At 34.7% G+C, this 27,651-nt stretch overlaps 1 protein-coding gene across 1 annotated transcript in view; it reads left to right on the top strand.

Moving 5' to 3' along the window:
- Positions 1-27,651, top strand: part of GALNTL6 (polypeptide N-acetylgalactosaminyltransferase like 6) — a 1,222,618-nt gene that overhangs the window by 497,177 nt on the left and 697,790 nt on the right. The window contains exon 4 of the mRNA XM_023226155.2: positions 21,161-21,327. Within this exon, the coding sequence (XP_023081923.1) occupies positions 21,161-21,327 (167 nt within the window). The remainder of the gene's footprint in view (positions 1-21,160; positions 21,328-27,651) is intronic.

Below are 27,651 nucleotides of genomic sequence, written 5' to 3'. Positions count from 1 at the left end.
ATTTATTAAGCATATGAGTGACAGGCACTTAGATGAGTTTATAAATAAGTCATCCAAAGGTTGACTCTGGCGTGTCAGCATAAAGTACTCCCCTGACTTGCTCCCTGATGAAGCTGGTGAAAATTATTTTTTTAAAAATATGTAAGTCTCTTGAAATGGTCCTAAAGGCAAATAGAAAGGGAATAAACATCTATTCAAGACAATTTATGAAAATTTGGTAAGAAAGTAGTTTGTAGTATCTGAAAGAAGACCACTCTATCCTTCTCTCCCAGCTGAACAAGTCAGAGACACTCCTTCAGACAGATGCAACCAAGAACACAGGGCTTTCTATTGGCCTCACTCCGAATCCAAGAGCTATTTACCTAGGAGGAGCAGGACTTCAGTATCTCTCATCCTGCTCCTTGTTTCCTGTTACTAAGAGAAAGCCTTGGGTAATCATAGTACAGAGGTGGGCATCTCTTCTTCCTCTTAGCCACCACACATGAAATAGAGGCTCTACGTCAGGTATAGCATGCTGACAATACTTCAGGCCCTTATTATATTTTGCCCAGTTTGTGATGTGGTGGTTTCACGTGAGTGATGCAAGCAGAGACGTTCTCAGGCTACTAGTCCCCTCTCTCTGAGTGCTCACTTTCTAGAGCAGGTTGTCTTTCCAGGTATCTTGGCCTTGTCCCCACCCTTATCTCCAGAGCTTTGCTTCAGAGATTTTGCCTGAGAGAGAAGCAAGGCACAAAACATATAGCACCAAATATCTTCCCAACTTGAACTTCTCTATGCAATGTTGAAAAGAAGTTCAAACCTAAGGTCACTCTGAAAAACAGCGGAGACTGTGATGAAAAGTAACTGGATGGTGGTGGTTTGTATATTTATGAAGACACAGCCTAGACTGTAGGCCAGCCATTCTGCAATGGAGAAATAAAGAATGAGAAACTTGGGAGGATGCCTTCTGGTGTCAGAACAAATATCACAGAGAGACTTCAAAAACTAATCCTTCAAATGAGCCACAAATCGAATAGATTCGTGTGTAGAACAATTTATATCCTAGGAGATTGTTAAAAACAAGAAAGCAATCAACCAGCAATTAGTGGTATTTAACAGCGGGATGTGGTCAGGAAAGAGAGAAAGAAACCCCTGCAAATACCACTGTCATCTCAGGCTGAATATGGGCGTTCCCAAAGCCACAGCTCCCCACGCAGGAGACTTAACCATGTGATGAAAAGAAACAGACTTCACCAAAATACAGTGGTTTTCTTTTATCTGTGATTTCACTTTTTGAGGCTTTATTTACCTGTGGTCATAGTCAAAAAATAAGTGAGTACAGTACAATAAAGTATTTGGAGAGAGAGACCATATCAACATAATTTTTATTACAGTATATTGTTATAATTGTTTGATTTTATTATTAGTTACTGTTGTTAATCCCTTCCTCTGCCAAATTTATAAATTAAATTTTATAATAGGTGTGTCTGTACTGGAAAATACTAATAAATATAGAGTTAGGTACTATCTGCAGTTTTAGGCTTCTACTAAGGGTTGTAGAACATATCCCCCATGGATGTAGGGGTTGGGTGGTGGGGGCTGCGGTAGTCAGGCCAGTTACTAAAAAAAAAACAAGCAAATAACAATAACAAGTCCAAGTGGGAGGTAGAATAATCAGTACTTAGAGTGGCTAAAATATATCATCTGAAATATCCTGTTACCAACAAAAACATATAAGCCATGCAAAGAAACAGTAAAGTGTGACCCCCCAAAATAATAAAAAGGCAGGTAATACAAACTCTCTGTGAGAGAAATCAGAGATTAAATATAACAGAAAAGACTCCAAACTAGCCATCATCAATACCTCCACTGAACTAAAGGAAACATAATAAAAGAAACAAAGAAAGGTATTATGATAATGTTTCATTAAATAGACAACATAAATAAAGAGAGAAATTAGAAAACAACAAAAAAGCCCAAACAAAACTTCTAGAGTTGAAGGCTGCAATAGCGAAAATAAAAAGTTATTTTGAGTGGCTTAAGAGAAGATTGCAACTGATAGAAGGAAGAAATATCAATGTTACAGTAGGTAGTCAGGCAGACATGAGCAGGGCAGGAGAGAATCTTCCACCACCAGAAATGTCAGGCAACCATCAGGTGATGGTCAGGCAGTTATTAAACTGTCTTTCTAAGATAATAATTGTTCACAGGTGGCACCAGGGAAAGGCAGTCTTCTAATAGAGAGAAACAACTGAAACTGGTGATCAGCAGCTTCCTGATAAGATCTCAGGAGCTGGGCAAGTGAACTCAAGCCATGCACACAAAGAGGCAAAATGGTGGAGTTTAACTGGTATATGACCCTCTAGGAACATTCAGATTGGTAAGAGAAGAACGCCTCAAGTGAGCATTCATACAACTCCAGTAAACAAACTGCATGCGAACAGCCCACCCAAGGGAAGAATCAGGGGAGAAGTCATGCAAGATCTTAGAAACATGCCAACATATGAAACCCCAAGTCAAAAGGTCAAACCATGTACTTGATCACTCAAGTCATGCACTTGGCCCTCTTCCATGTGTAGGTGACTTCTATTCACGCCTGCTCTAAAGCTTTTTAATGAACTTTCACTTCTGCTCTAAAACTTGCCTTGGTCTTTCACTCTACCTTACGCCCCCTCGGTCGAATTCTTTCTTCCGAAGAGGTAAGAATTAAGGTTGCCACAGACCCATACAGATTCACCACCTATAACACCAACACTGAAGGCAAATAGAGATTGTGGAATATGAATGTATGAACTCCTTCTCACATTACTATGAGGAACTACCTGAGACTGGGTAATTTATAAGGAAAAAAGTTTAAGTTAACTCATGGTTCTGCAGGCTGTACAGGAAGCATGGCTGGAGAAGCCTCAGGAAACTTACAGTCATGGTGGAAGGGTAAGTAGGCACTTTCTTCACGTGGTAGAACAGGAGAGAGAGTGTGAAGGTGGAGGGGCTACACACATTTAAACAACCAGATCTCGTGAGAATTCTATGAGATAGCACTAGAGGGATGGTACAAAACCGGTAAAAACCACCCCCATAATCCAGTCACCTCCCACCAGGCCCCACCTTCAACATTGGAAATTATAATGCTACATGAGATTTGGGTGGGGACACAGTGCCAAACCATATCAATGGAGAATAAGAAGAAAAAAGAATGAAGAAAAATAAACACAGACTCAGATAAATGCAGGACAACATCAAGCAAACCAACATGTATATAAGGGGCATTTCTGAAGGATGGGAGATGAGTTAATAGTAGAAAAAATATTCCGAAAAATAATGGCAGAAATCTTTTCAAATTTATTTAAAAAGTAACAGCCTACATACCCACTATATTTCTGCCATGCTTCATGAATACGTGGCTGCAGGAACACAACAAATTATTTCATCCTTCAGTAAAGACGTAAAATATCATAAGACATAACATTTTAATTAGATTACTAAATAAAATGTCAATTTACAAAATAGGTTTCTATAGAATAAGTGAGCAAACAAAGGGATAACTGCATGGATAAATAAATAATAATGACCCCCTCATTCAAACATGCTCACATATACTTGGTAGTCCAGACTAATTTTTCAGACCTGTCAAAAGCAAAATAAATTACTAGATATCACTGCCTTATCAAAGGTAACTGACATGGGCAAGATTAGAATAGAAAAACAGTGTGACTAAAACCAGCCATTGAAAATTGAATATGCTGACATGAACACAATTACTATGTAAATTGGTGCTTGGAAATGATTTATACGGATATGCTTTATAGCATGTTTGTCACTACCCAGGTGCCAAGTTGACATTTTATTCTTCTATTGAGAATGGAAAGAGACAACCTTAACTGAACCAAAATAGTTTTGCAAGAAATCATGCAATGACAAAAGATTGAAAGAAAATAAAGAAATTTCCTATCTTTCTGAACATGTCAGACCCTTTATGTAGATTTTTAAATAATTGGTTTGCTAACTATAGTATTATTAGCTATTCTGATAATTTTGCTTAGGAAATCTGTATTTCACAGAACTGAACTACCTGAACTGCCATCTATCATTAAAGCCACATTACAAGGCTTGCAGTAGACTAGTAGGCAATAAATTAACCAATTAATAAACTAATATGGAGTCTAAGTTGCTGGCACTGTTATTTATAAAGGTGTCTAAAACATCATTTTTGCTCTAGCCATGAGGTCAAACAAATTGTAGTATTTTGAATTGGTTTCCCTTCCACACAGACCCTAACAAAACTGACTGGAAATGAGTTGACACTCCATCACTATTTCGGGGAATTCCTTTGATTATTCCAAAATGGCACAAAATCATAACCATTTAGACTATGAGCCCTAAAGGCATCTCAGAATATAACTTTCTGCCTGTTTATTATGATTGTTTCTATGCAGTAATATGTTAACTCATTTACCATTATATGAGAAATGTTCCAAATGTCATATTTTACATGATATGTGTATATATATTCATTTTAATCTGAAATATGTTAATATAATTAAGAGATCCTTAAAAATATACTGTCATTTCATTCTTCAGATTATATTATCAGGTAAAATATGTTGAATAATATGATAGAGTCAGATGCCAATGTTACTTGAACAAATTTATTAATGAATATTAAGAATATATTTGAAACCAATCATTAAATGGAAATTATTTATTTTCTGATATTACTTTAAAAGAAAAAAAGAAAGAAATTCACTTAATTTTGAGGGCTCTAAGAGTAATGACTGTAAATACTAAAGTTAAATTTTCCTTTTTGAAAGGGCAGTTTTCTATAAACACATATTTTGGAAAATTTAATAATTCTCTCAGTAATTGACTAAAAAAGAACAAAAATCTAAGTTGGAATATAGGAGATTTAAACAAAATCACCAAAAAAAGACTTAATTTATGTTTATTTACATTTATTAACCACTATATTTAATAATTGCATAATAAACATTTTTTAATGTACATGAAATATTTACCAAGATAGAACATACACCAGTACATAAACAACTCTCAATAAATGTCAGTGGATTGAAGTAACAGAGTATTTTCTTTGATCAAACTGCTATTAAATTATTAATAAAAATAATATATTTATAAATATGCAAATATTTAGAAATTAATAGCGTTTATAAAGGACTCATGAATCAGATATAAAACTATATAACTTAGAAAATATTTCAAATCAAATGATAGTGAACAACATACATCCCAAAGTTTGTTAATGTTCTTTACATATAAAGTGCTCCTTATTGGTAAATGTGTAGATTTAAATGTTTAAATTTGTAAAGAAAATTTCATTTAGTTAAAGTAAGTATAAAGAAGGAAATAAATCAATGACTTGGTCAAAAAGAATAAAAAATAATCATTCAAAATGTAATGCTTTGAACAGATTAAATTTCTAAATCTCAAGAAGTATTTCTAAGAAAAAAAAGAGAACAATACTTACTATTATCAATTATGAAATAATAGACACCATTAAACTTTCAACAAGCATTTAACTTACAATGAAGGAATATTATAACCATCATGCTAATACATTTGACACTTAGTAAAATATAAAATTTTATTTAAATACCAACTGATGCTATCACAAAATGAAGCAGAAAACTCAAATATTTGTAGAACTATAAAACATTAAATTTGTAGTTAAAAGACTACCAGTCAGGTTCTGATTTCTGGTGGAAATCACACATGCCTCTCTCACTCTCTTTGAACTCAAATGTAATATCTAGGCAGAGGAGTGGCCTAGCTGATTGAAAATGCTGGAAAAAATAAATAGCAACAGGTGGAGTAGGAAAAGACATGAGAATTCAAAGTAGCAGTGAAATGATGCTGAGCCTGAGTTCCTTAAAATAATGTTTGGCATTTAAAACAAAACAACATTTCCTGTAATTTTCAATGTACAGAAATATATGAGACAACTATCACTTAGGGGGGTATAAAGGAATCTATATGGTAATATAATTTCAATGATCAAAGTGAAATGGTAAAATATTCATTTTAAATACACTGGAAAAATGAAGTATATATTCTTTATTTCCTAGAACAATCACTAAAATATTATTCAAAGATATAATTAAAATCACATTGGATTCATATAAATGGAATACTAAAAAATTTATAAATACCTAAAGAAAGCAGAAAAGGGGAACCATTTGGGGGAATAAATAAACAGAGTGTAAGGGTTCTAACTTCTACATGCTCTTGCTGATACCTCTCTCTTGTTTTTTTGATAACAATCTTTCTGACAGATATTAGGTGAAATCTCACTGTGGTTTTCATTTGGATTGTACTAATTAGAGATGTTGAGCATTTATTAATATGCCAGCTGGCCACTTGTGTGTCTTCCTTCAAGAAATGTTTAAGTAATTATCTCATATTTTAAAATCAGTGTATTTTATTTTTTTAATATTTACTATTTTTTAATTTGTAAAAATTTATAGGATATATGAGAAATCTTGCTACATATATATATAAGACATAATTATCTAGTCAGAGTGTCTACAGTATCCATCACTTGAGTGCAATACATTTTTAAGTATGGGCACCCTACTCTGCTATCAAGCATTGAATTTATTTCTTCTATCTTACTTTATGTTTTTATCTTTTAACCCAGTTCTTTTCATCATCCCTCCTACCTCGGCCCCCAACTGACCCTTCCTAGTCTTTGTTATCTACTTTACACTCTCTATTTCCATGTAGTCAAGTTTTGTTTGTTTGTTTGTTTGTTTTTTTACCTCCCACATATAAGCTGGAACATGTGACATTTGTCTTTTGTATCTACCTTACTTTAATTAAGATAATGACCTTCGGTTTTATCTGTGTTTGTGCAAATGATGTGATTCTATTTTTTTCTGGCTGAAAAATATTTCATTGTGTGTATATACTATATTTTCTTTATCCAGTCATCTGTTCATGAACACTTTGCTTGATTCAATATCTTTGCTATTGTAAATAGTACTACAATAAACATGTGAGTCCAAGTATCTTTTTCATATGTTGATTTCTTTTCCATTGGGAAGATACCCAGCAGTTGTATTAGATCAAATGGTAATTCTGTTTTTAATTTTTTGAGAAATCTTCATACTGTTTTCCATGCTGACTATACTAGTTTACACTCCCACCAATAGTGTACAAAAGTTGCCTTTTCTCTGCATGCTTGCCAACATCTGTTATTTATTGTCTTTTTAATAATCACCATTCTAACTGGGATAAATTGTTATCTCATTGTGGTTTTGAGTTGTATTTCTCTGATAATTAATGATTGAGCCTCTTTTTATATACCACTTGGTCATTTGTATGTCTTCATCTTATAAATGTACATTGATGGCCAGGCGCAGTGGCTCACGCCTATAATCCCAGCACTTTGGGAAGCCAAGACGGGCGGATCACCTGAGGTCAGGAGTTGGAGTTCTAGACCAGCCTGACCCACATGGAGAAACCTTGTCTCTACTAAAAATACAAAATTAGCCGGGCATTGTGTTGCATGCCTGTAATCCCAGCTACTCGGGAGGCTGAGGCAGGGGAATCGCTTGAACATGGGAGATGGAGGTTGCAGTGAGCCGAGATCGTGCAATTGCACTCCAGCCTGAGTGACAAGAGTGAAACTCTGTCTCAAAAATAATAATAATAATAATAATAATAACAAATTAAAAAAAAACCAAAATGTGCATCCATGTCCTTTGCCCACATTTTAATATCATTATTTGTTTTTCTTTTTGTTGAGTTCCTTTTATATTCTTGCTATTAGTCTCCTTTTGGATGAATAGTCTGCAAAAATTTCTCCCATTAAGCAGCTTATCTCTTTTTCTGTTAATTGTTTTCATTTTCATTGCTGCATGGAAATTTTGTGATTTAATATAGTCCCTCTTGTCTATTCTTGGTTTTGTTGTCTATGCTTTTGAGGTCTTAGTCATAAATTGTTTGCCTAGACCAACATCCAGGGGAGTTTTCTCAATGTTTTCTGCTAATATGTTTCCTTTTCCCAATGTAAGTTCTTGTCAACTACACATTGGTTACTGCACTTTACTATACTATACTGTGCTATGCTATCGTATACTATACTATACTATACTATACTATACTATACTATACTATACTATACTATACTATACTATACTATACTATCAATACTATACTTTGGTAGTACACTACAATACTATACCAAAACTATAGTTTTGTAATGTATTTTGAAGTCAGGTGATGTGATGGCTTCAGCTTTGTTCTTTTTGCTTAGGACTGCTTTGGCTATTTGGACTCTCTTTTGGTTCTATGTTAATTTTAGGACGGCTTTTTCTAATTCTGTGAAAAATAGTGTTGGCATTTTGATAATGATTGTGTTGAACTTGTAAATTTCTTTGGACAACACGGTCATTTTAATGACATCAATTCTTCAGCTCCATGAGTATAGTATATTTTTCCATTTGTTTTATCTTCAGTTTATTTCATCAGTGTTTTGTAATTTTGCTTGTAGAGATTTTTCACATCTTTGGTAAAATTTATTCTTAGCATCTTTTTTATATTTATTGTAAATTTGCTTGTAGAGATTTTTCACAATCAAATTTATTCTTAGCATCTTTTTTATATTTATTGTAAACAGCATTGCCTTCTCGATTTCTTCTTTGGTGTACAGAAATGCTACTGATTTTTTTACATTAATTTTTTGTTCTGAAACTTTACTGGAGTTGTTTATTAGTTTTAGGAGCTGTTTGACAAAGTCTATAGGGTTTTCTAGACGTGTAATCATGTCATCAGAGAAAAAGAAACATTTGATTTTATCTTTTTGTATTTGGTTGCATTTATTTCCTTCTCTTGCCTGATTGCTCAGACTAGGACTTCCAGTACATGTTGAATAGGAATGGTGAGAATGCCATCCTTGTCTTTTTCCTGTTCTTAAGGGGAATGCTAGTTTTTGCGCATTCAGGAGAATGTTTGACTGTGGTTTTGTGGCTCTTATTATTTTGAGGTAAATTTTTTCAATGCCTAGTTTGTTGAACGTTTTTATAATGAAGAGATGTTGAATTTTATCAAAATCTTTTTCTGTGTCTACTGAGATAATCATATGACTTTTTTTTTTTTTTTTTTTTTTGAGATGGAATCTCACTCTGGCCCCCAGGCTGGAGTGCAGTGGCGCGATCTAGGCTTACTGCAAGCTCCGCCTCCCGAGTTCATGCCATACAGGTGCCCGGCAGCTAATTTTTTGTATGTTTAGTAGAGACAGGGTTTCATGTGTTAGCCAGGATGGTCTCTATCTCCTGACCTCGTGATCCGCCCGCCAATCATATGACTTTTGCGTGTAATTCTGTTTACGTTCTGAATCAAGTTGATTGATTTGCATATGTTGTACCCACATTGCATCCCAGGAATAAAGCCTACTTATCATGGTGAATTAACTTTTTGATGTGCTGCTGAATTCAGTTCGCTAGTATTTTGAGAATCTTTGCATCTATGTTCATCAGGAATATTGGCCTGTAGTTGTCTTTATTCGTTGTGTCTCTGCCAGATTTAGGTATCAGGGTGATGGTAGCTTTGTAGGATGAGTTAGGGAGGGGTCACTCCTCAATTTTTTGGAATAGTTTTAGTAGAATTGGTACCAGCTCTTCTTTGCTATCTGGTAGAATTTGGCTGTGAATCCTTCTGGTCCAGGGCTGTTTTGGTTGGCAGATTTTTTATTACTGTATTCAATTTTGGAACTTGATATTGGTCCTTTCAGGATTTCAATTTCTTCCTGATTCAATCTTGGACGCTTTATGTTTCCATGGATTTATCCATTTCCTCTAGATTTTCCAGTTTGTGTGTATAGATGTGGTCATATTAGTCTCTGAAGATCTTTTGTATTTCTGTTAGATTAGTTGTAGGGTCATCTTTGTTGTTTTAAATTGTGCTTTTGGAACCTCTCTTTTTGCTTTGTGAATAAAACTAATGGTCTATTTATCTTGTTTATCCTTTCAAGTAATCAACTTTTGGTTTTGCGATCCTTTGTATAAATTTCTGAGTCTCAATTTTATTCAGTTCCATTATAATTTTAGTTATTTATTTTCTTCTACTTGCTTTGGTGTTATTTTGTTTTTGTTTTGTTTTCTAGTTCTTCTATGTGTGATGTTAGATTGTTAATTTGAGACCATTCTAACTTCTTGACATAAGACTTTAGTGCTATGAACTTTCCTCTTAACACTGCCTTTGCTGCATTTCAGGGTATTGGTATGTGTGTCTCTCTTTTTTATTTCAAATAATTTTTTATTTATATCTTAATTAATTTGTTTACCCAAAAGAAGCAAGTTGTTTAATTTTTATGTAGTTAGGTGTTTTTGAGAGCCCTTCTTGGTATAGATTTCTTTTTTCTTTTTTTTTTTTTTTTTTTTTAGACAGAGTCTCACTCTGTTGCCCAGGCTGGGGTGCAGTAGCTCAATCTGGGCTCACCACAAACTCCACCTCCCAGGTTCAAGGCGATTCTCCTGTCTCAGCCTCCTGAGGAGCTCGGATTACAGGCACACACCACCATGCCCAGCTAATTTTTTTTAGATTTTTAGTAGAGATGGGGTTTCACCATATTGGTCAGGCTGGTGTCAAACTCCTGACCTCATGATCCGGCCACTTCGGCCTCCCAGAGTGCTGGGATTACAGACAAGAGCCACCATACCGGCCTAGATTTCTATTTTTATTCCTGTGGTCCAAAGGTATAGTGGGTATGACTTTGATTTTTTTGAATTTTCTGAGAATTGCTTCATGGCAATGCATGTGGCCAGTCTTGGAATATATTCTGCATGCAGATGAGAAAAATGTGTATTCTGTGGTTGATTGGTGGAGTACTCTGGAGATGTCTATCAATTACAATTGATCAAGTGTTAATTTAAGTTCAGAATTTCTTTGTTAGTTTTCTGCCTTATAGATGTCTTTAATGCTGTCGTGAGATGTTGCAGCATCACCCCACCGCCACCCGTTATTGTGTGGCTATGTCTTTTTACAAAAAAAAAAATGTGTTTTATAAATTGTTATGCTCCAACATTGGTATGCATATATTTAAAATAGTTAAGTATTCTTGTTGAATTGAACTCTTTATCATTATGCAATGCCCTATCATCATTATATAATGTCCTTCTTTTTCCCTTTTGTGCTGTCATTGATTTAAAGTCTGTTTTATCTGATATAGGAATAGTGACCCCTGCTCTTTTTTGTTTTCCGTTTGTATAATAGATCTTTCTCCAACCTTTCACTTTAAGCCTATGGGTATCCTTACATTTAAGATGGTTCTCTTAAAGACAGCAGATGGATTGGTCTTTTATTATTATTATTTTTTAATCCAACTTGGCACCCTCTACCTTTTAAGTAGGACCATGTACCTTCAAGGTTAGACCATGTACATTCAAAGTTAATAATGATATGTAAGGTTTTAATTCTATTGTGAAGTTAACTGGTTGCTTTGTAGTTTCTACCGTGTAGTTGCTTCATAGATTCTATGGGCTATGTACTTAAGTGTGTGTTTGTGGTAGCAGGTATAATTATTTTGTTTCTGTGTTAAGAACTCCTATATGGATCTTTTATATGGTTGGTCTATTGGCAATAAGTTCCCTTTGTGATTATATGTCTGGAAAATATTTCTCTTTTGCTTAGAAAGCTTAGTTTAGCAGTACATCACCTGTTTTTTTCTTTCTTTCTTTCTTTCTTTTCCCCAAGAATGCTGACAATAGACCTCAATCTCTTCTGACTTACAAGGTTTCTACTGGGAAATTGCTGTTAACCTGACTTTTGTTGTTGCTGTTGAGAATATGACCTTTTACTCTACCTGTCTTTAAGATTTGTTGTTGTTGTTGTCCTTGGACAGTCTGGTGATTATATGCCTTGGTTATGTTTGTTTTGTATAGCATCATATAGGTGATCTCTGGATTCTTGCATCTGGACACCTATTTCTCTAGCAAAATTAGAGAATTATTTTTGCATTATTATCTCAAATATACTTTCCGAGTTGTTTACTTTTTCTTCTTCTCTCTCAGGAATGCTAGGGTTTCATAGGTTTGATTGCTTTACATAATCCCATGTTTCTCGAAGACTTAATTCCTTTTCTAATTAAAAAAAAAAAATTGCTTGACTAGGTTAGCTTGAAAACCTGGTCTTTCAGTTCTAAAATTCTTTTTCTGTTTGATTTAGGCTGCTGATGAAAGTCTTCAATTGTATTTTGAAATACATTAAGTGAATTTTTTAATTCTAGAAGCTCTGGTTATTTTTTTAAGATGTTAATCTCTTCCTTCATTTGTTGGCTTTCTTTGGAAGTTTATTTGTGTTGCTTTTCAACCTTGTCTTGCATATCATTCATCTTCCTTGCTATCCAATTCTTTACCTGCCACATTGGGGTTTCTATTTTGGATAGGGATTATTGCTGGAGAGCAAGCGTGATCCTTCCGTGCTGTCACAATGTTCAATTTTTTTTGTTTTTCTTTCTGGTACCAAAGCTCCTCATGCTGGGTCCTTTTCATCTGGAGATCCTGACACTTCTAACTTTTGTAATTATTTTTGTGTGAATAGGATTTTTTTTTCTCTCTTTCCCTATAGTATTGTTTTATGTTCTTTCCCTCTACCCCGTTCCTAGGGGGTGTGACTGTAGAGAATGTTGGATAGGGTCTTTTGGCTTTGTTTCTTCACCCAACTTCTGTTGGGTGGTTTTATATTGGGCTGTGCAGTTAAAGCTACAGGCCAGTAGATATCACTTCTGGGTAAAAGCCAACTGTGGCCAATGTGGCTGGGTATATATATTTGATCCTTGTTTACTGCGAGATATTGCCTGAGGCAACGGACTGATTCCTGGAATACACAGTGGCCTGACCTCCTTGCTCAGCTATAGCGGGTGAGCCAAGATGGACAGAATCAGGCTAGGCAGGTCTGCCTAAAGGTTCCCTGAAGGAAGAATCCGGGGGGCAGCCACCAAGCACCAAGAAATGTGCGTAGGCCTGGAGCTGGGAAACCTCTTGAGCGGTAACTTCTCTGCACAGGGAGGGAGGGCAGCCTAAACTCTTAATCCAGGAGGGTGGATGTTCTATAAGCTTGGAGATCTATCCAGTCATGGAGGGGAGAGGGCCTCATTTCACATGGTCTCTCCACAGAAATGGTTGACACTCAGGCTGTTGATATGGGTGGGTGAGTGCTCTGAATGCCTGGAGATCTGCCTGGGCATAAAACAGAGAGTGCTTTGCTGCACTGTGGTCTCTGCATAAGAAGGGTGGGACAGCTCAGGCTGTTAATCCAGGTGAGCAAATGCTCTGAATGTCTGGAGATATTTCTGAGCATGGAGTAGAGAAGACCTCTCTGTATCTTGATCTCAGGGGAGCAGGCTGGGGCACCCAGCAATCACAAACACACACACACACACACACACACACAGAGGCAGAGTTGCCAGGTCACCAAGTGGGCCCTGGCTGCAAGTCTCCTCACCCAGAAGAAATCATGATTGCAGTAGTTCTTCTCTTGCCCTAGACCTGTGGCAAGGGGAGGGCACAATTCCAGTGCCTACTCCTGGGGCATTTTCCACATTTGCTGCTCAATTCTGTCTCTGGAGGCTCCTACCAAACTCTAGAGGAAGCACTTCAATCCCTGGCCTGAGACTAAAATACCTGTGTGGTCACACTTGGGTTGCCAAAGAGTGACTGACTCTGTATGCTCCTGGATTAAAAACGGTATCCTGCTCTCAACCCCAGGTCAGGGAAAATGCTGCCACTTTTCCCAATGTCTTTCTCTCTCAGCTTCTCCAAGCCTCTCCCCAAGTTAGCTCCAAAGCTGGGAGAAACAAAGGGGTCTCCCTTGACCTGGACAAATCCCCAGTGGAAAGGTAAGTTGCAAAGGAAAACTCTCTGCCCCTCTCATGTATCGACACTTGACTCACTTTTGACAGTCAGTCATTTAATTCATTTTTCTTCTTGAATTAAAGCTCACAGTGTTGATCTTTATGTACTGTTTTGCTATTTTTTCTGTGGCTGAGGCCATCTTGAAACAACAACAACAAAACTTTCTTTTTTATATTGAATTATTCTAGCTAAAATAGATAATTCTGTGTTGAATAGGAGTCTCAAAATTGAGTATCTCTGTCTTGTTGCTTGATATTCAGTGCCTTGAAAATAATTGTTTCATATTTAAAAATCTAGTTGTTTAGTTGGTAATATGGTTTGGCTCTGTGTCCCCACCCAAATCTCATCTTGTAGCTCCCATCATTCCCACGTGTTGTGGGAGAGACCTGGTGGAAGATGATCGAATCATGGGGGTGAGTCTTTCTTGTGCTATTCTCATGATAGTAAATGGGTCTCATGAGATCTAATGGTTTTAAAAACAGGAGTTTCTCTGCACAAGCTCTCTTTTTGCCTGCTGCCATCCACGTAAGTATATTGACTTGCTCCTCCTTCCCTCCCTCCGTGATTGTGAGGTTTCCCCAGCCATATGGAACTGTAAGTCCAATTAAAACTCTTTCTTTTGTAAATTGCCTAGTCTTGGGTATGTCTTTATCAGCAGCATGAAAACAGACTAATACCATTGAATCAAGTAGAAAGGTAAATATGGTCCTTGTTAGTACATTTGACTAAAAGAGGAAATCTCAAACATAATTTTACCTGGAAATAATATTAGACAGAAATAGCAAAAATCTGTATTATTATTTAAATACACAAAACCAGTATAGGAATATTGTGCATAGTGGGCACTATTTCTACTTATTTTAGCCACCTGATAATATAATATTAGTGACTGTTAGAGCCTTTATTCAAATGACAGTTCATCATAAATTTTTTGTGATGGGTATTTTGTCATACATTTTATTGAAAGGTTTATCTACAGAAATATTTATGGAGGATACAGCATATATCTCACAAAAACATTTGAGCTAATCAAGTAATTTCTTACCCCTCCTTAAAATATTATAATATTTATATAATTTAATTAACTCAATTAGTATAAAGATGCCTTAAAGGGCCAATGATAGAATGACATTTCCAAAAAATTATGTAATCAAAAGTGAAGAATGCTGGATTCATATTCATTGCTTGTGTTACCTCCTGTGTAGGTGATAATTACTGAATTTTCAGAAAAACTGTAAACTTCTTAGTTCAGGAACAGTGCCTCGTCATTGTATCACTTTTTCACCTGGTACAATGCCTTTCCAATTAGACTGTAAAATAATTATGTTTAACTCTCTAAAACTCTGTCTCAATTCTCAATTAAATGGGGGGCTTAACTGAATGATTTCTTAAATGTGGTTGCAGCTCTGATATCCTCTTGTCATGCTTCTATAGATATGGGGCTGTAAATATTCTGTTTTTCATCTGTGAAGAAATTCAGTCTCTTTCATTTTTCCATTAAATTTTGTCCAAGAAGTAAAATGTTCTTTTCTTGTTTTGTTCTAAAGAAGGCAGAAGACTGAAATGGTTGATTTCACTAGTGTCATTTGCCAAATACTTGTGACTATATTCCTTCTGTACAATACGAGACTGTACATTCTGGTCCCCTGGACTGCATGACTAGTTCTGACCAATGAGCTGTAAGCAGATAACAATATGCCATTTTAGGGATACATCATCTAATTACTAGCTTAATACCCATCAGTGTTCTCATTTATATCTACCACAATTATTGGCAGTGGTCAAGATGTTGGCTATTTCTGCTAACCACAGTGAGCAGAGACCCTCCTTCCAACTAGTGTTGAACAAATAAAGGAAGCAATAAAGAGAATAGTTATTATTTTAAGCCATTGAAATTTGGGGGTGGTTATTACTACCACATAACCTCCTGACTATTGTTATTATATAGGTAAATAAAAAACAAAACAAAACAAAAAATAAAGCCATACTTTGAATAAGCTAACAGAATGATCTAAAGATTGAAATATTTAAACATTCAAATATTTTATTCAAAAGCTGCAATCCCAGAGCTAGAATTTTGTAAATGTGAGTTTTAACACTCTTTACAAAACAAAACACACAACAGTAGGCAGTGAGAAGTAATGTTTAAATGATGGTGAAGAATACATGAAGATTTTAAGATCTCCAAATGAAAGTTCACCTAAATGTCCATAATATAAACATTGACGTTGTTGCATACATACTAAAGTATCTCTTTTACACAAAAGTAAGTCACTGATAAGTCTGATATTTATTCCAAGTATTTGTAATTAAAATTTATTTTTTGGCTTTTTTTATTGTTGAAAAAACACTTATTTTAATAAAAATCAATGAAATAATAAAGATAAATTAATGTAACCATGAAAGGAATAAGTGTTAAGCATGCATTAAGCAATACTATTGAACCATATTTTTAAAATCTTTCAGTTTAGCAAATGCCAATATAAAAAATCAGAAAATATTTATTCTGTTTTGGAAAAACAGAAGAATATGAGAAAATTTGCCATGGAGGTTTCATTACTGCTAGAAAGGTCTAGCAGAATGTTTACAAAATAATTTAGGTTTTTTTTCAGATTTTTAAATTCCTTCACAACTTGTCATTTCTCTCAAGTAAATTTTTAAATAACTCAAACTATATCTTTTGTCTTTCTGGTGCTTTTAAAATTTGAAGGATTAGTTTTTATCCATCTATATAAACTGCAACTCAACAAAGAGATGTCCTTACCTCTGAGCCATTCCTAAACTGCAAGGTAATTTTATGCAAATGCTTATCTGAAAATAATACAGCAATATGAAATGTAATAATTAAACCCATATTCCTAGAAACCTGTTTCAACACATGTTTTCATTTGTCCCTATTTTATTGTTCTATTTGTGAATTTGCTACACATTTGTAACCATAAAAAAGCATATAAATTGTGTTTGATTTTATTTTACTTATTGAACTCAGTTCCATGCTGGTACATCATCTTCATATTTGTAAATTTTATTCCCAACCTGACTTGACATCAAACTTAAAATATGCAGGCGCATAGCCTTAATAAAGCCCTGGACGTGCTTCACTATTTCTAGTAATACTATGGGGCAGTCATCTGGATCACAACTTCTTGAATCCAATGCCTGAGGTTGGCAGTGATTCAGTTTTTCTTTGGAGCAGCTTAAGTGCTAGAATGACCGAATATAATTCAATCAGATTAAGTGCTTTTACAAAGGAGCTGGCTTTCCTTCGAGTGAAAATCAGATCTGCACCCTCATTATTTTTTGCTAGAATTATTACAAGGGCTAATCTTTCTGCTTCTATTCTTTGCCATCTGCAACACATTGTCTGCCCTGCTGCCAAAGGAATATGTAAACACGATCCAGTCTTCCTTGCGATTAACAATATTTGAAGTACTTCATGTTGACTGCAGGCTAACATCCAAATTCCTTAGAATTATTTTCAAGATTCTTCATGATCTGTTCTCAACATACAGACTCATTGGTAACAACTTCCTTAATTCTATCAGACAAAGTTAGTCACACTTCCTTCAGGCTCTCAATGTCTATGTGCCATCTATTATGTCACTTGTCTTCTTTGAGTCTAATCATTTTCTATATCTGCTCACTGGTCTGTGAACCCTTAAGGGAAGAGACTGAAATGTATTCATCTTTGTATCCTAAATGTCTCTCACTGTCTCTTCTGCAGTTCCTGGCTTTTCTCGTTCCACATCTTCTTCCACAGAGGATTTGACAATGAAATAATACAATTTAAACAACAATGACCATAATAATGTCAGTATTTATTAAACTCTTGCTATTATTAGCTATGATGCTATATGAAGTACATTAGACCCCATTTAATTCTCATTAGCACATTATGAAGAGGTTTTTTTTTTTTTGCTCCCACATTATCCTGTGTGAGAAAGTTAACCTTACAGAGGGTAAATAACTTGCCCATTGTCACACAGACAGTAAGTGGCAAAGCTATCATTTGAACCTCGATAGTCTGATCATAAAGTGTGATGTGACTGTTCAATATTTGATACATAATAATCAGGCATGAAATAGTAAGGAGTTTGTAATGTAGTCTAATTGAAAAATAAGTTACAGATGTCAATGTAAAAAGATAATGTTACTACTAATAATCAACTAATTAGGATGAGACCATTTTTATGTATCCACTGTAAAGTCTTCATAGTTGTATTTCATAGGCCTAGAGACGTCTCTGAGTAGAGCACCAGTAATAATTCAAAAGCTGAAAGAAGTGATGAAATGCATGTGTGATCACTGTTTTTTAAAAACTTATTTAAAATTATCTCCAAGTATAACAAACTGCAACTTTTCCAACTCAACAAAAATAAGAGTGTTGCCTATTTGACCAGCACATTGATTAATGTGAATTTTGACCAGGACATTGATTCAAGAGACTGTTCCCACCAAGTGAGGTATCACTTATTTGCCTATGTCTAAGTTTGGGTTCCTCTGGAAGCAGACCCTGAAACAAAAATTTGACTATAGTACTGTTTAGGAGGTAATCACAGAATGTAGAGTGGTGCGGTGCAGGCAATGTGAAAAAGGAAGACAGAAAAGGGAAAGTAACCAGTAAAAGATGCACTATCAAACTGCCAATCACTGTGGGCAACTGAGGTGTAATCCTGCTGGGAAACTATGGGAGAAAATACAGAACACACCTCAGGGTTATCCCACCATGGGACTATTTATTCTGTAACTTCCATTATTCGTTGGTTGATACTTACTCTAGGGGAATTAATTTCTCCCAGAACTTCTGATCTGCCCTTTGTGCAGAGATGAGACAAAGTACTCACTTTGCTACCTGCAGAGATGTATAATAGGACCCTCTTGGCTTATACTGGAATGGTGAGTGCTAAGGAGGCATTGATGCACCAGCATCATCTGCTAGGGCTTATCTCTCATGAGCCTCTTCCTCCAGCAAAATAGATTTTTACCTTGAGCTATGCACCCACATATATATAGATAGATAGACATCTAAATTGACAGATAGGTGTGTATATGATATATGAAAGCTGCATTCCAACTGGATATCATTTTGACATCTCAACAATAGATGGTCAAAATTGAATTCATTATCGTTGCTCTCAATTTTTGAAACCTTCAGTGCGTCCCTCACACAGGCTCCTCTGTCATTCTGTATTTTACCAGATCAGTTGCCAATGTCCACAATGTAAGACTCCTCTTTAATCACATCTCCTAGTTACCAAGTCGTGTGAATTCTCTTCCTACGTACACTTTGAACCTGTCCTCTGCAGGCCACCTTCAGTTCTCACTTGAATTTCTACATTTTCCAAATTGGCTTATGGGCCTCTCTCAAATAATCTTATAGCACTCTTAAACTTCTACACTATCCATTTCATTTTAAAATTGTAAGTATTTGTCTTTCTGTCTCTCTCATTATAATATAAATGTCTTGAGGTTAAGAACTAGATTTTGTTCATTGTTTTATCTCAACTTTGGAGCCTGACCTATATCAAACGTTCAGTAAATTATTGTGACATGAATGAATGAATGAATAGAATGGATCCTTTTATATTTTGTGTCGGGCAGTAATTTGATAGTAATTTGAGCTTAGGCAGATAGAAATTATCGAAAACATTTTGAAAGAGAAAGCCTTTGTCACACATGATTGGTCTTGCATTCTTTTTTGTCTACCCTTTCTCTGAATGGATTGTATGTGATTCTGAAAAGTCATGAGCCTATTGATTTTTTTCTGTTTTCCTTTTTTTTTGAGACAGTCTCACTCTGTCACCCAGGCTAGACTGTGCAGTGGTGCAATCTCATCTCAGGGCAACCTTTGCCTACAGGGTTCAAGCAATTCTTTTGCCTCAGCCAGCCGAGTAGCTAGCATGACAGGTGTGTGCCACCATACCTGGCTAATATTTACTTTTGGTAGAGATGGGGTTTTGCTATGTTGTCCAGGCTGGTCTTGAGCTCCAGGACTCAAGTGATCCTCCTGCCTCGGCCTCCCAAAGTGCTGGGATTACATCCATGAGCCACTGTGCCTGGCCCCTGTTGATGGTTTATATGATATTACTCTGAATGCAAGTCCTCTTTAATTAATTGGCAAGTGATATGTACAATAGCTTGCCCTGATGTTTAAAAAACAAATGGCTTCATTGGGAATATTACCCTCATTCTAAGGATATTGTGAGGTGTGATGGTTCTCACAAATAGGTGCAACATTATGAATATTGATATATCAAAGCACAATTAGTTGGGCTCTTTGGCTTTGTTCAGAAGAATAAATGGCTCCGCATAATTATGACCAGGTATGCTGAACTTCAGAAACACTGTTTTCCAGATCTGTGCATTATAAGCAAAAACATCTATCTTACTACACTCCCATGGAAATTACTGACAGGTCTTTTTCATATTATATATATTTTTTGACATTTAAGTTATCCTAAAATGAATTTCATGTTTTTACAGCATTTTTGTGCCCATATCATGTTATAATTTTGATGGGTTTTCAAATACTTTTCATTGTCTGAAAAATGTCAAAATTTACTTGTTTAATGAATATTGTTAAAAATAATAAATTATTAGGTTAAATAATGAATAAAGGACTACAATTTTTAAAATACCTCTTTTTCATCTTCTCAGATGGTTCCAACAATGAAAAAAAAATGAACTTGAGATTTCTTTTTAGAGTTTTCACTAGGAATGTGATAACATCTTGATTTGGATCTTGATTTAATCTTATTATGTGGTTGTGCTCAGTTAACAGTTATTTTACATTAAATTTTAATTTATTCTGTTTAGCGGCTATGGTTGTTTTTCCCTTCAGGCTTTAAATACTATCCAGCCATTGAAACACTCCATGACTAAAACTGACTAATTAAACATAAATATTACAGAAGTTAAATTTTTAGATCTCTTCAGGAAATCCATCTAAATCTTAATTATGTGCTCCATGGAAACAGTTTTAAAGCATATTATTCAGCCTTATTTCTATTATATAACAACAGGAAAAATGTACATCAACAACAGCACAACATTTCAACAAACTGACGAATTTGAAACCCTGATACCAAAGAGGATAAAACAGTTGTTTCATTAAGAGTGAGTGTGAAAGGAGATCATTAATACATTCCATGAAGGAGCAGAATAACAATCATGCTGTACAAACTCTGGTTGGAAAGTATTAGACCAAGTCGTGTTTCCACAGTTGTCTGATAACATAATGAATAAACAACAGAATAAGATATACAAGAGTTTTGCATTTGATACACCATTTTTTTTTCCCTCCTCTCCAGCTGTAAGCACAAGATGTATCTGGAAAGGCTGCCAAACACCAGCATCATTATCCCATTTCATAATGAAGGTTGGACTTCACTCCTGCGGACCATACACAGTATAATTAACCGAACCCCAGAGAGTCTGATAGCAGAAATCATTCTAGTAGATGACTTCAGTGAGAGAGGTAAGATACAGTTGATAACATTTTATCTGATTCTGCTACCATTCACATAATCATTAAGGACTTTTTAAAAAAGTTAATGGGAGCTTCTTTCTGATTCCATCTGAAAGGCGATTATGAAGTTTTATCTATGTTGTGATTTCGTGAAATATTGACCAAATGCAAAAGAAACTTAATGAGAAGCTATCGGTTTCATTTGATAATCTATAAGAAATTTGCATTACAATCTCTGTTGCAAATTAGACAGGTGTTGGCAAAATGCCTCAAATTCTACTTTCAGCTTCAGGACCAACACTGCAAAATATATTATTGTAGTACATGTGAATGGTAAAATATTTGAGTTAGAACTATAAAATCTGTTCCTGTTTCTGAAAAGTATCCACTCTATTATTTATCAGTATGACACATACTCCAGGCTGTGCTTGTGTTACTTCATAAATATTGGAAATTACAAGGGACACAGGTACATATTTTTACTTGGTAATTCTAGCTATTTTATCTATCTGAACAATAACAGAAACAATCTAGTGTAATAGTATATTACAAAATTTAACATAAGTTTTAATACTTTTATAATTTTATATTTACCTTATAAAAATGTTATAATTTTGTAATTTACTTTCTATTGTATAAATATACTATAAAGTACATTTTATAATTTACCTTATATTTTATTGCATGAAGGAGCTACACTTAACTGTGTATCTGTTAGAAAGAATGACAGTAAAATATTTTGATTGAATATTCTTGTGCCTCAAAAGAGAATACAACTTGAGATCACATGGGTTAATTAAGTTTTGGAAGTTTTAATTCATGTTAATTTGAAGTTTTGGAAATGTTATTTGTCACAAAAACATCTTTTATTCATAGTATTCAAAAATTCTGCAAAAGACTGCTTGATGTGCTAATTGTGAAGTTTCTTTGACAGAGGTAGTCAGTTAAAATACTGGTCTTTATACATTCCTTTTAAATACTGATTCAGAGGTTGCCTAGTATCAGTAGATACTGGGACTTATGTGACAGAAATGAGGTTGTTTGACACTACACTATTAATATGGCGGAGGTTGCAGTGAGCTGAGATCCCACCACTGCACTCCAGCCCGGGTGACAGAGTGAGACTCCATCTCAATACTTAAACTATCAACCTGGTCATTTAGGTTTGATTTTAAAGAGGTTTTTGTCTCATGTTACACAGGTAGGCATGCATTTAATATTACCTAATAATAGTCACTGTCTAAAACTGAAATTTTCAGAGATTTGAACAACAATGTAAATGGTATATTCACTTTTTTATTCTAATTGAGGTTACTATTTCAAAGCAGTCATTATTACCTTAGGCTAAAGATTGGTGCTGAATGTGTTAATAAAGCATTGATTTCAAAAAGTGAAAAAGGGGATAAAGATCTGAGGCTGCAGATTGCCAAGTGAATAGTCTTTGTGATTGACTTGTACTAGGAGAAATAGGCCAGTGTAACTTTTGATTATCTTGGTAAACTATTTGTTATAGTAGAATTTTGACCTGGGGGGTAATAAATAGAGTGGGAAATACTTGGTAGCAGGAAATTATGATGTGTAGAACATGTCTTGTTAAATATTTCTCAGATAGTTTTCAGTTGAAAGTCTTTGAAAAGGTTGAAAATCCTGGCACCTACATTTTCTTGGTTCCAAATCACTGTCACTTTTGGTACAGTAGCAGCTTTGGTGGACTATGTTTCTGTATGTCATGTTAGTTGGGAAGAAAGTAGACTGAATGTAATTAGTGAAGGGGGTAACAGAAAATGGTTAATTTAGGGACATTAATGGTGACTTTTGAATTTCCTAATGGGCATTTCTAAGGGATAATCATTACTTTAATGCTTAGGTAAAACTTTCATTGAGATATTCTACTCTTATGAGCAATCAAGTTAAAAGTATAATTTTATAATCAAATGCAAAAGTAAATTTTGAAAGAAATAGGTGATAAAATGCTTCTATAATATTTTGTAATACATCATAATTTTTAAATTACATAAAATAGGAAAGACTCTTTTTCCAAGTTTTTGCTTTGGATTATGAAAATCTCCTCTGAGAGTATTGGTTGATGTATATTAGCACTTGAGTGGACTTAGAAGCATCACTCTTGCTTTCTGAATTATGAGAAATATAAAGAATTAATGTAATGAACACAGGTCAGAATCCCAACACCATTAACTGTATGACATCTGGTAAATTCACTTTCTCTGAGTGTCTCTGTTTATCAAAATGAGAAAGATAGTGACTCTTCACGGAGAGGTTATGATGCAGGGCCGCCGTGGATGTTTGAGTGAATCGCATGCTCATGGGAGAGTGATTGCTCTCAACTATTGATTTCTCCTCACCAAATACTCTCCTACTGGTGTAGTATAAATAGTCTATACTTTTTGGAGAAGAGATTCTCTTAACTTAATCAAATATGATCCACAATAATCTATCTATATCTATCTACCCATTTATCGATGTATTTATCTATCTCCAGAATCAACAGAAGAATTCATTTAGTGGCCATTTAAAGAGTAATCATAGTAATTTATATTTGGAGAAATTAGGACTGCTTTAACATTTAAAACATCTCCAATATGGCCAATAAGCTACTACAAGCATTGTAGTAAAATAAGATTCTGAGAATTTAATCAATAATGAGATGATGTTATTTATCTAAATCAAATGCATGGCCTTAGAAGAATGTTTAGCAGAATCCTTTTCAAGATTGTTTTTACTACTACAAGAAAAGGAAGATACCCCAAGGCATCACTTGTTTACAGGGCCTCTAAGAGAGGAAAACTTTTTCTACTCCTTTTTATCTGATACATCTGTAGCTGTGCTGTTAAAAGCTATAATTAACTTACACTTTTCTTAGAAACTTCCCCAAAACTATAACCCTATAGTGTGTAGAGTTCTTTTCACCCACTCTTTAAAAATCAGATTAAGTAGATAGATGAATTTTAAAATACAGGAAGATACAGGAATTCTGTTGGATTCCTCAAGAAAGTTATCTTTTTTGTTTGTTTTACACTTTAAATTTATTTTTAGAAATACATCCCAATTTCATTTCTGTTCAGTATTTGCAACCTTTGCACTGTTAACTTTTTCAGATACTCTACAAGATCCTTGGCCAAAAGCACTAAACTTTAACAAGACTTAATCAAATATTACTGCTTATATTTTACATCTTCCAGATCAATAGAATAGCTATACATGACCAAAAATATAGGAAAGCCAATATTTTAGACATGTTATTAGCATGAGTCACTTGCTAATTGCTTGGAATTCATATTTACAACAAATATAAGTATATAGTAATTGTTAAATTCTATAATAGTGGTGTTCATATCAATAAAGTAAAATACCAAATTATTAGATAATTACAGAATAATTCTAAACTATTACCAAGTGATTTAGAAAAATCTGCTTAAATAAGATTGACCTAGTTCTCAAAATGCTTTAAAAAAAAGTGAATATTCTATCTCACAGTTCTTAGTTTAGACATTTTTCCTAAAGCAAGCTTGGTAACAGAATGTCATTTTAGCCTCAGAACATAAGTCCACCATCTATAAAAACATGAAGGCGAGGCCTGCAGGTAAGTTTTCAACAACCACTGCTGTGTTTTGCTATCTGAAGGTTACCAAAGTTAGTGAGTGTGGCTATTTTTTTTTTTTTTTTCCAGTAAGCTCTGAGAAATACATTTAACAACTTAACTTGAGGCCTATAACAAGGCTTCATGGTGACTTTAAAGCAAGACTAATCCTGGGCTTATCTCCAAATTCCAGGCAACCTTAACAGCATCCACATGGAAAATGTTGAAATGTGTGAAATAAGCTGGGGCTTAACCTCAGAGATAGGGTATATTGGACCTGACAATTCTCTGAACTTTGCATGCTTAGGTGAATGCAAGTCTAAATTGAGGATAGTCGCAGGAGAGTTGCTGAGACACTTACCTTAATGCAAGTATGGAGGCACTACTGTATACCCAAGTACACACACACAAACACAGGCACACATGCGCACACTCACTCATTTCTGCTCCTGCTTGTTTCAAACTTCCTGGACAGAAGGGGTAAGTAGTTGAATATTTGAGTTTCAGAAAGATCTGTTATTCTCCATGTACTCAGAGAAAAAAACAGACTTGTAACTATCTGCCCAATGCCAACAACTTTCAAGAAATCCAGCTTACTTTTCCTTAGGCAGTCCAGATTCTTACCATCCAAAGTGTGGTGCATGGACCAGCAGCAGCAGCATGAAGCTTGCTAGAAATGCAGACTCTCAGGCCTCACCAGATGAATCAGAATCTGCATTTCAACAATATCTATATGTACTTTCTATAGGAATTAAAGTTTCAAAATCACTGTCATGCATTTTAAAATTGGGGTTGAATGGCCAGACACAGTGGCTCACACTTGTAATCCCAGCACTTTGGGAGGCTGAGACAGGATGATCACTTGAACCTGGGAGGTGGGAGGTTGCAGTGAGCTGAGATCATGCCACTGCACTCCAGCCTAGGTGTCAGAGCAAAACTCTGTCTCAAAAAGATAAATTAAAATTAAGTAAAATTGGAGTTGAAGCTTCCGTGAATAATAGGGTGCAATAAGTAACTTCAAAAATCTCCTGTTTCTTACATGTTATTACAAAATAAATTTTGCTGTTTGTTTATACTGTTTAGTGTGCAATTAATATTGGATTTATAAGTTAATAAAGGACATCCGCAGTATTTTATGTAACATTAATTGTTATATTTCCTTGCTAGATATTGCCAATTTCCAAAAGTTGTAGACATTTGCCTTACTTTCTTGTGAACTCATTTGATAGCATTTGATGTTTAATTCCAATTTACTGTCATACCTCATCCCCTTGCCAATTTTCCCTTTTTGTTAAACAAATAAGGTCTCTCAAAACTTTGTAAATCTATTTTTCTTGGGAATCAGTCAATAACTTTTATGCCAAGGAAAAAATATTATAGATATATGCGTATATATAATATGTATGAATACCTACATATATATGGAAATAGCAGAGCAATTCCTATAATGATCTACATTACCATTAAAAAATCCTAGACTCTTCACATGGCTGTAAGTGTTTTTAAATCTTTAAAATAGCAAGGATATTTTTAATGATTTCACAAATGATGATGTCAAGTCTTGAATTCAGTTTCTGTTTTGCACAAATAGTTTCCAAGTATGCATTAAGGAAAGTTTCCATAAGCAGACAAATCAGTCAGCACAAGTTTTATAACTATTCGAAGTTGAAAGATATCATCAGTGTGAAAAAGGTTGTAAAGCCGATGAAGAATGGTAGTGCATTTTATTTTATATTATACAATACTAACACTAAAGTGCATTTAAAGATTCTGAGACGACAGTCGACAAAAATGTTTTAGTGCTGGTATTCCATCAGGTACTTCACTAGATTATAAGACAAGCAATTTTTATGTCTCAGATTTATTGAGAGCTAGTCACTGTAAATAAATCTTGGAGTTATTTAGATTTAATATTCATATTTAAAATGGCAAGGATAATTGTGTTTAAAAAAATCAAACTACAATATCAAACCAAATACTGTTTAGTAGCAGGAACTAAGCAAATGTTAAAAAATACAACAGTATCTTTAGAAATTCAGCATTGTATGCTGAAGAATGGAAAGGAGCTATTCTGCTTTCTGATATTTGTATATTATGTTGCGTAAAGTTTAAATTTGCAGATTGTCTTAATGGCTCTGTTCACAAATTACTTTAACACTGGTGAATGTAAGGGACTCTGGGACATTAAGTGACATTGCTTTCTGTGGTCAGATGTATGAACATACCACAGTAATGTGCCGTCAATGTCAGGAAAATTATACTATAATATAAAGGGGTAAAAGTTTGAGAAGTTACAAAATAAAAAAATCAACTCATAAAAAGTCTTTGTGCATTAAAAGATGGATATTGCCCATTAGTAGCAGAATATGCTTTCAGTAGAATCTGTCTCAGAAGAAAAGCACTTTTGAGATTTCTCTCCCTCTTACTTGTAAATTAAAAATTCAATCTCAGGATGTAAATGTCTTCAGAAACAACAGAATTTATCTGACAAAAATAATGATAGTTATATATCCTTGTTGAGTCTCACCTTTGCCTTCATGTGTACGGTAGCTTTTTATTGTCTCCTTTTTCTCCTGAAATGTGAATGTAAATAATCTCTCAAGTTTTCAGGAATGCTACACACATTCACAAGCCTCATGCTTACTACTACAATGCTTTATTCATTCTAGTAGAAATCTGTTTTAAGCAGGTGCTCATTTTCTAAATTAAGGTAAAGGATTCTGAGATACTATAGA

This window comes from Piliocolobus tephrosceles, chromosome 3 (assembly GCF_002776525.5).
Source record: "Piliocolobus tephrosceles isolate RC106 chromosome 3, ASM277652v3, whole genome shotgun sequence".
Lineage (NCBI taxonomy): Eukaryota > Metazoa > Chordata > Mammalia > Primates > Cercopithecidae > Piliocolobus > Piliocolobus tephrosceles.
The sequence above is the reverse complement of the archived record's forward strand: the minus strand, read 5'-3'. Positions and strand labels throughout refer to the sequence as shown.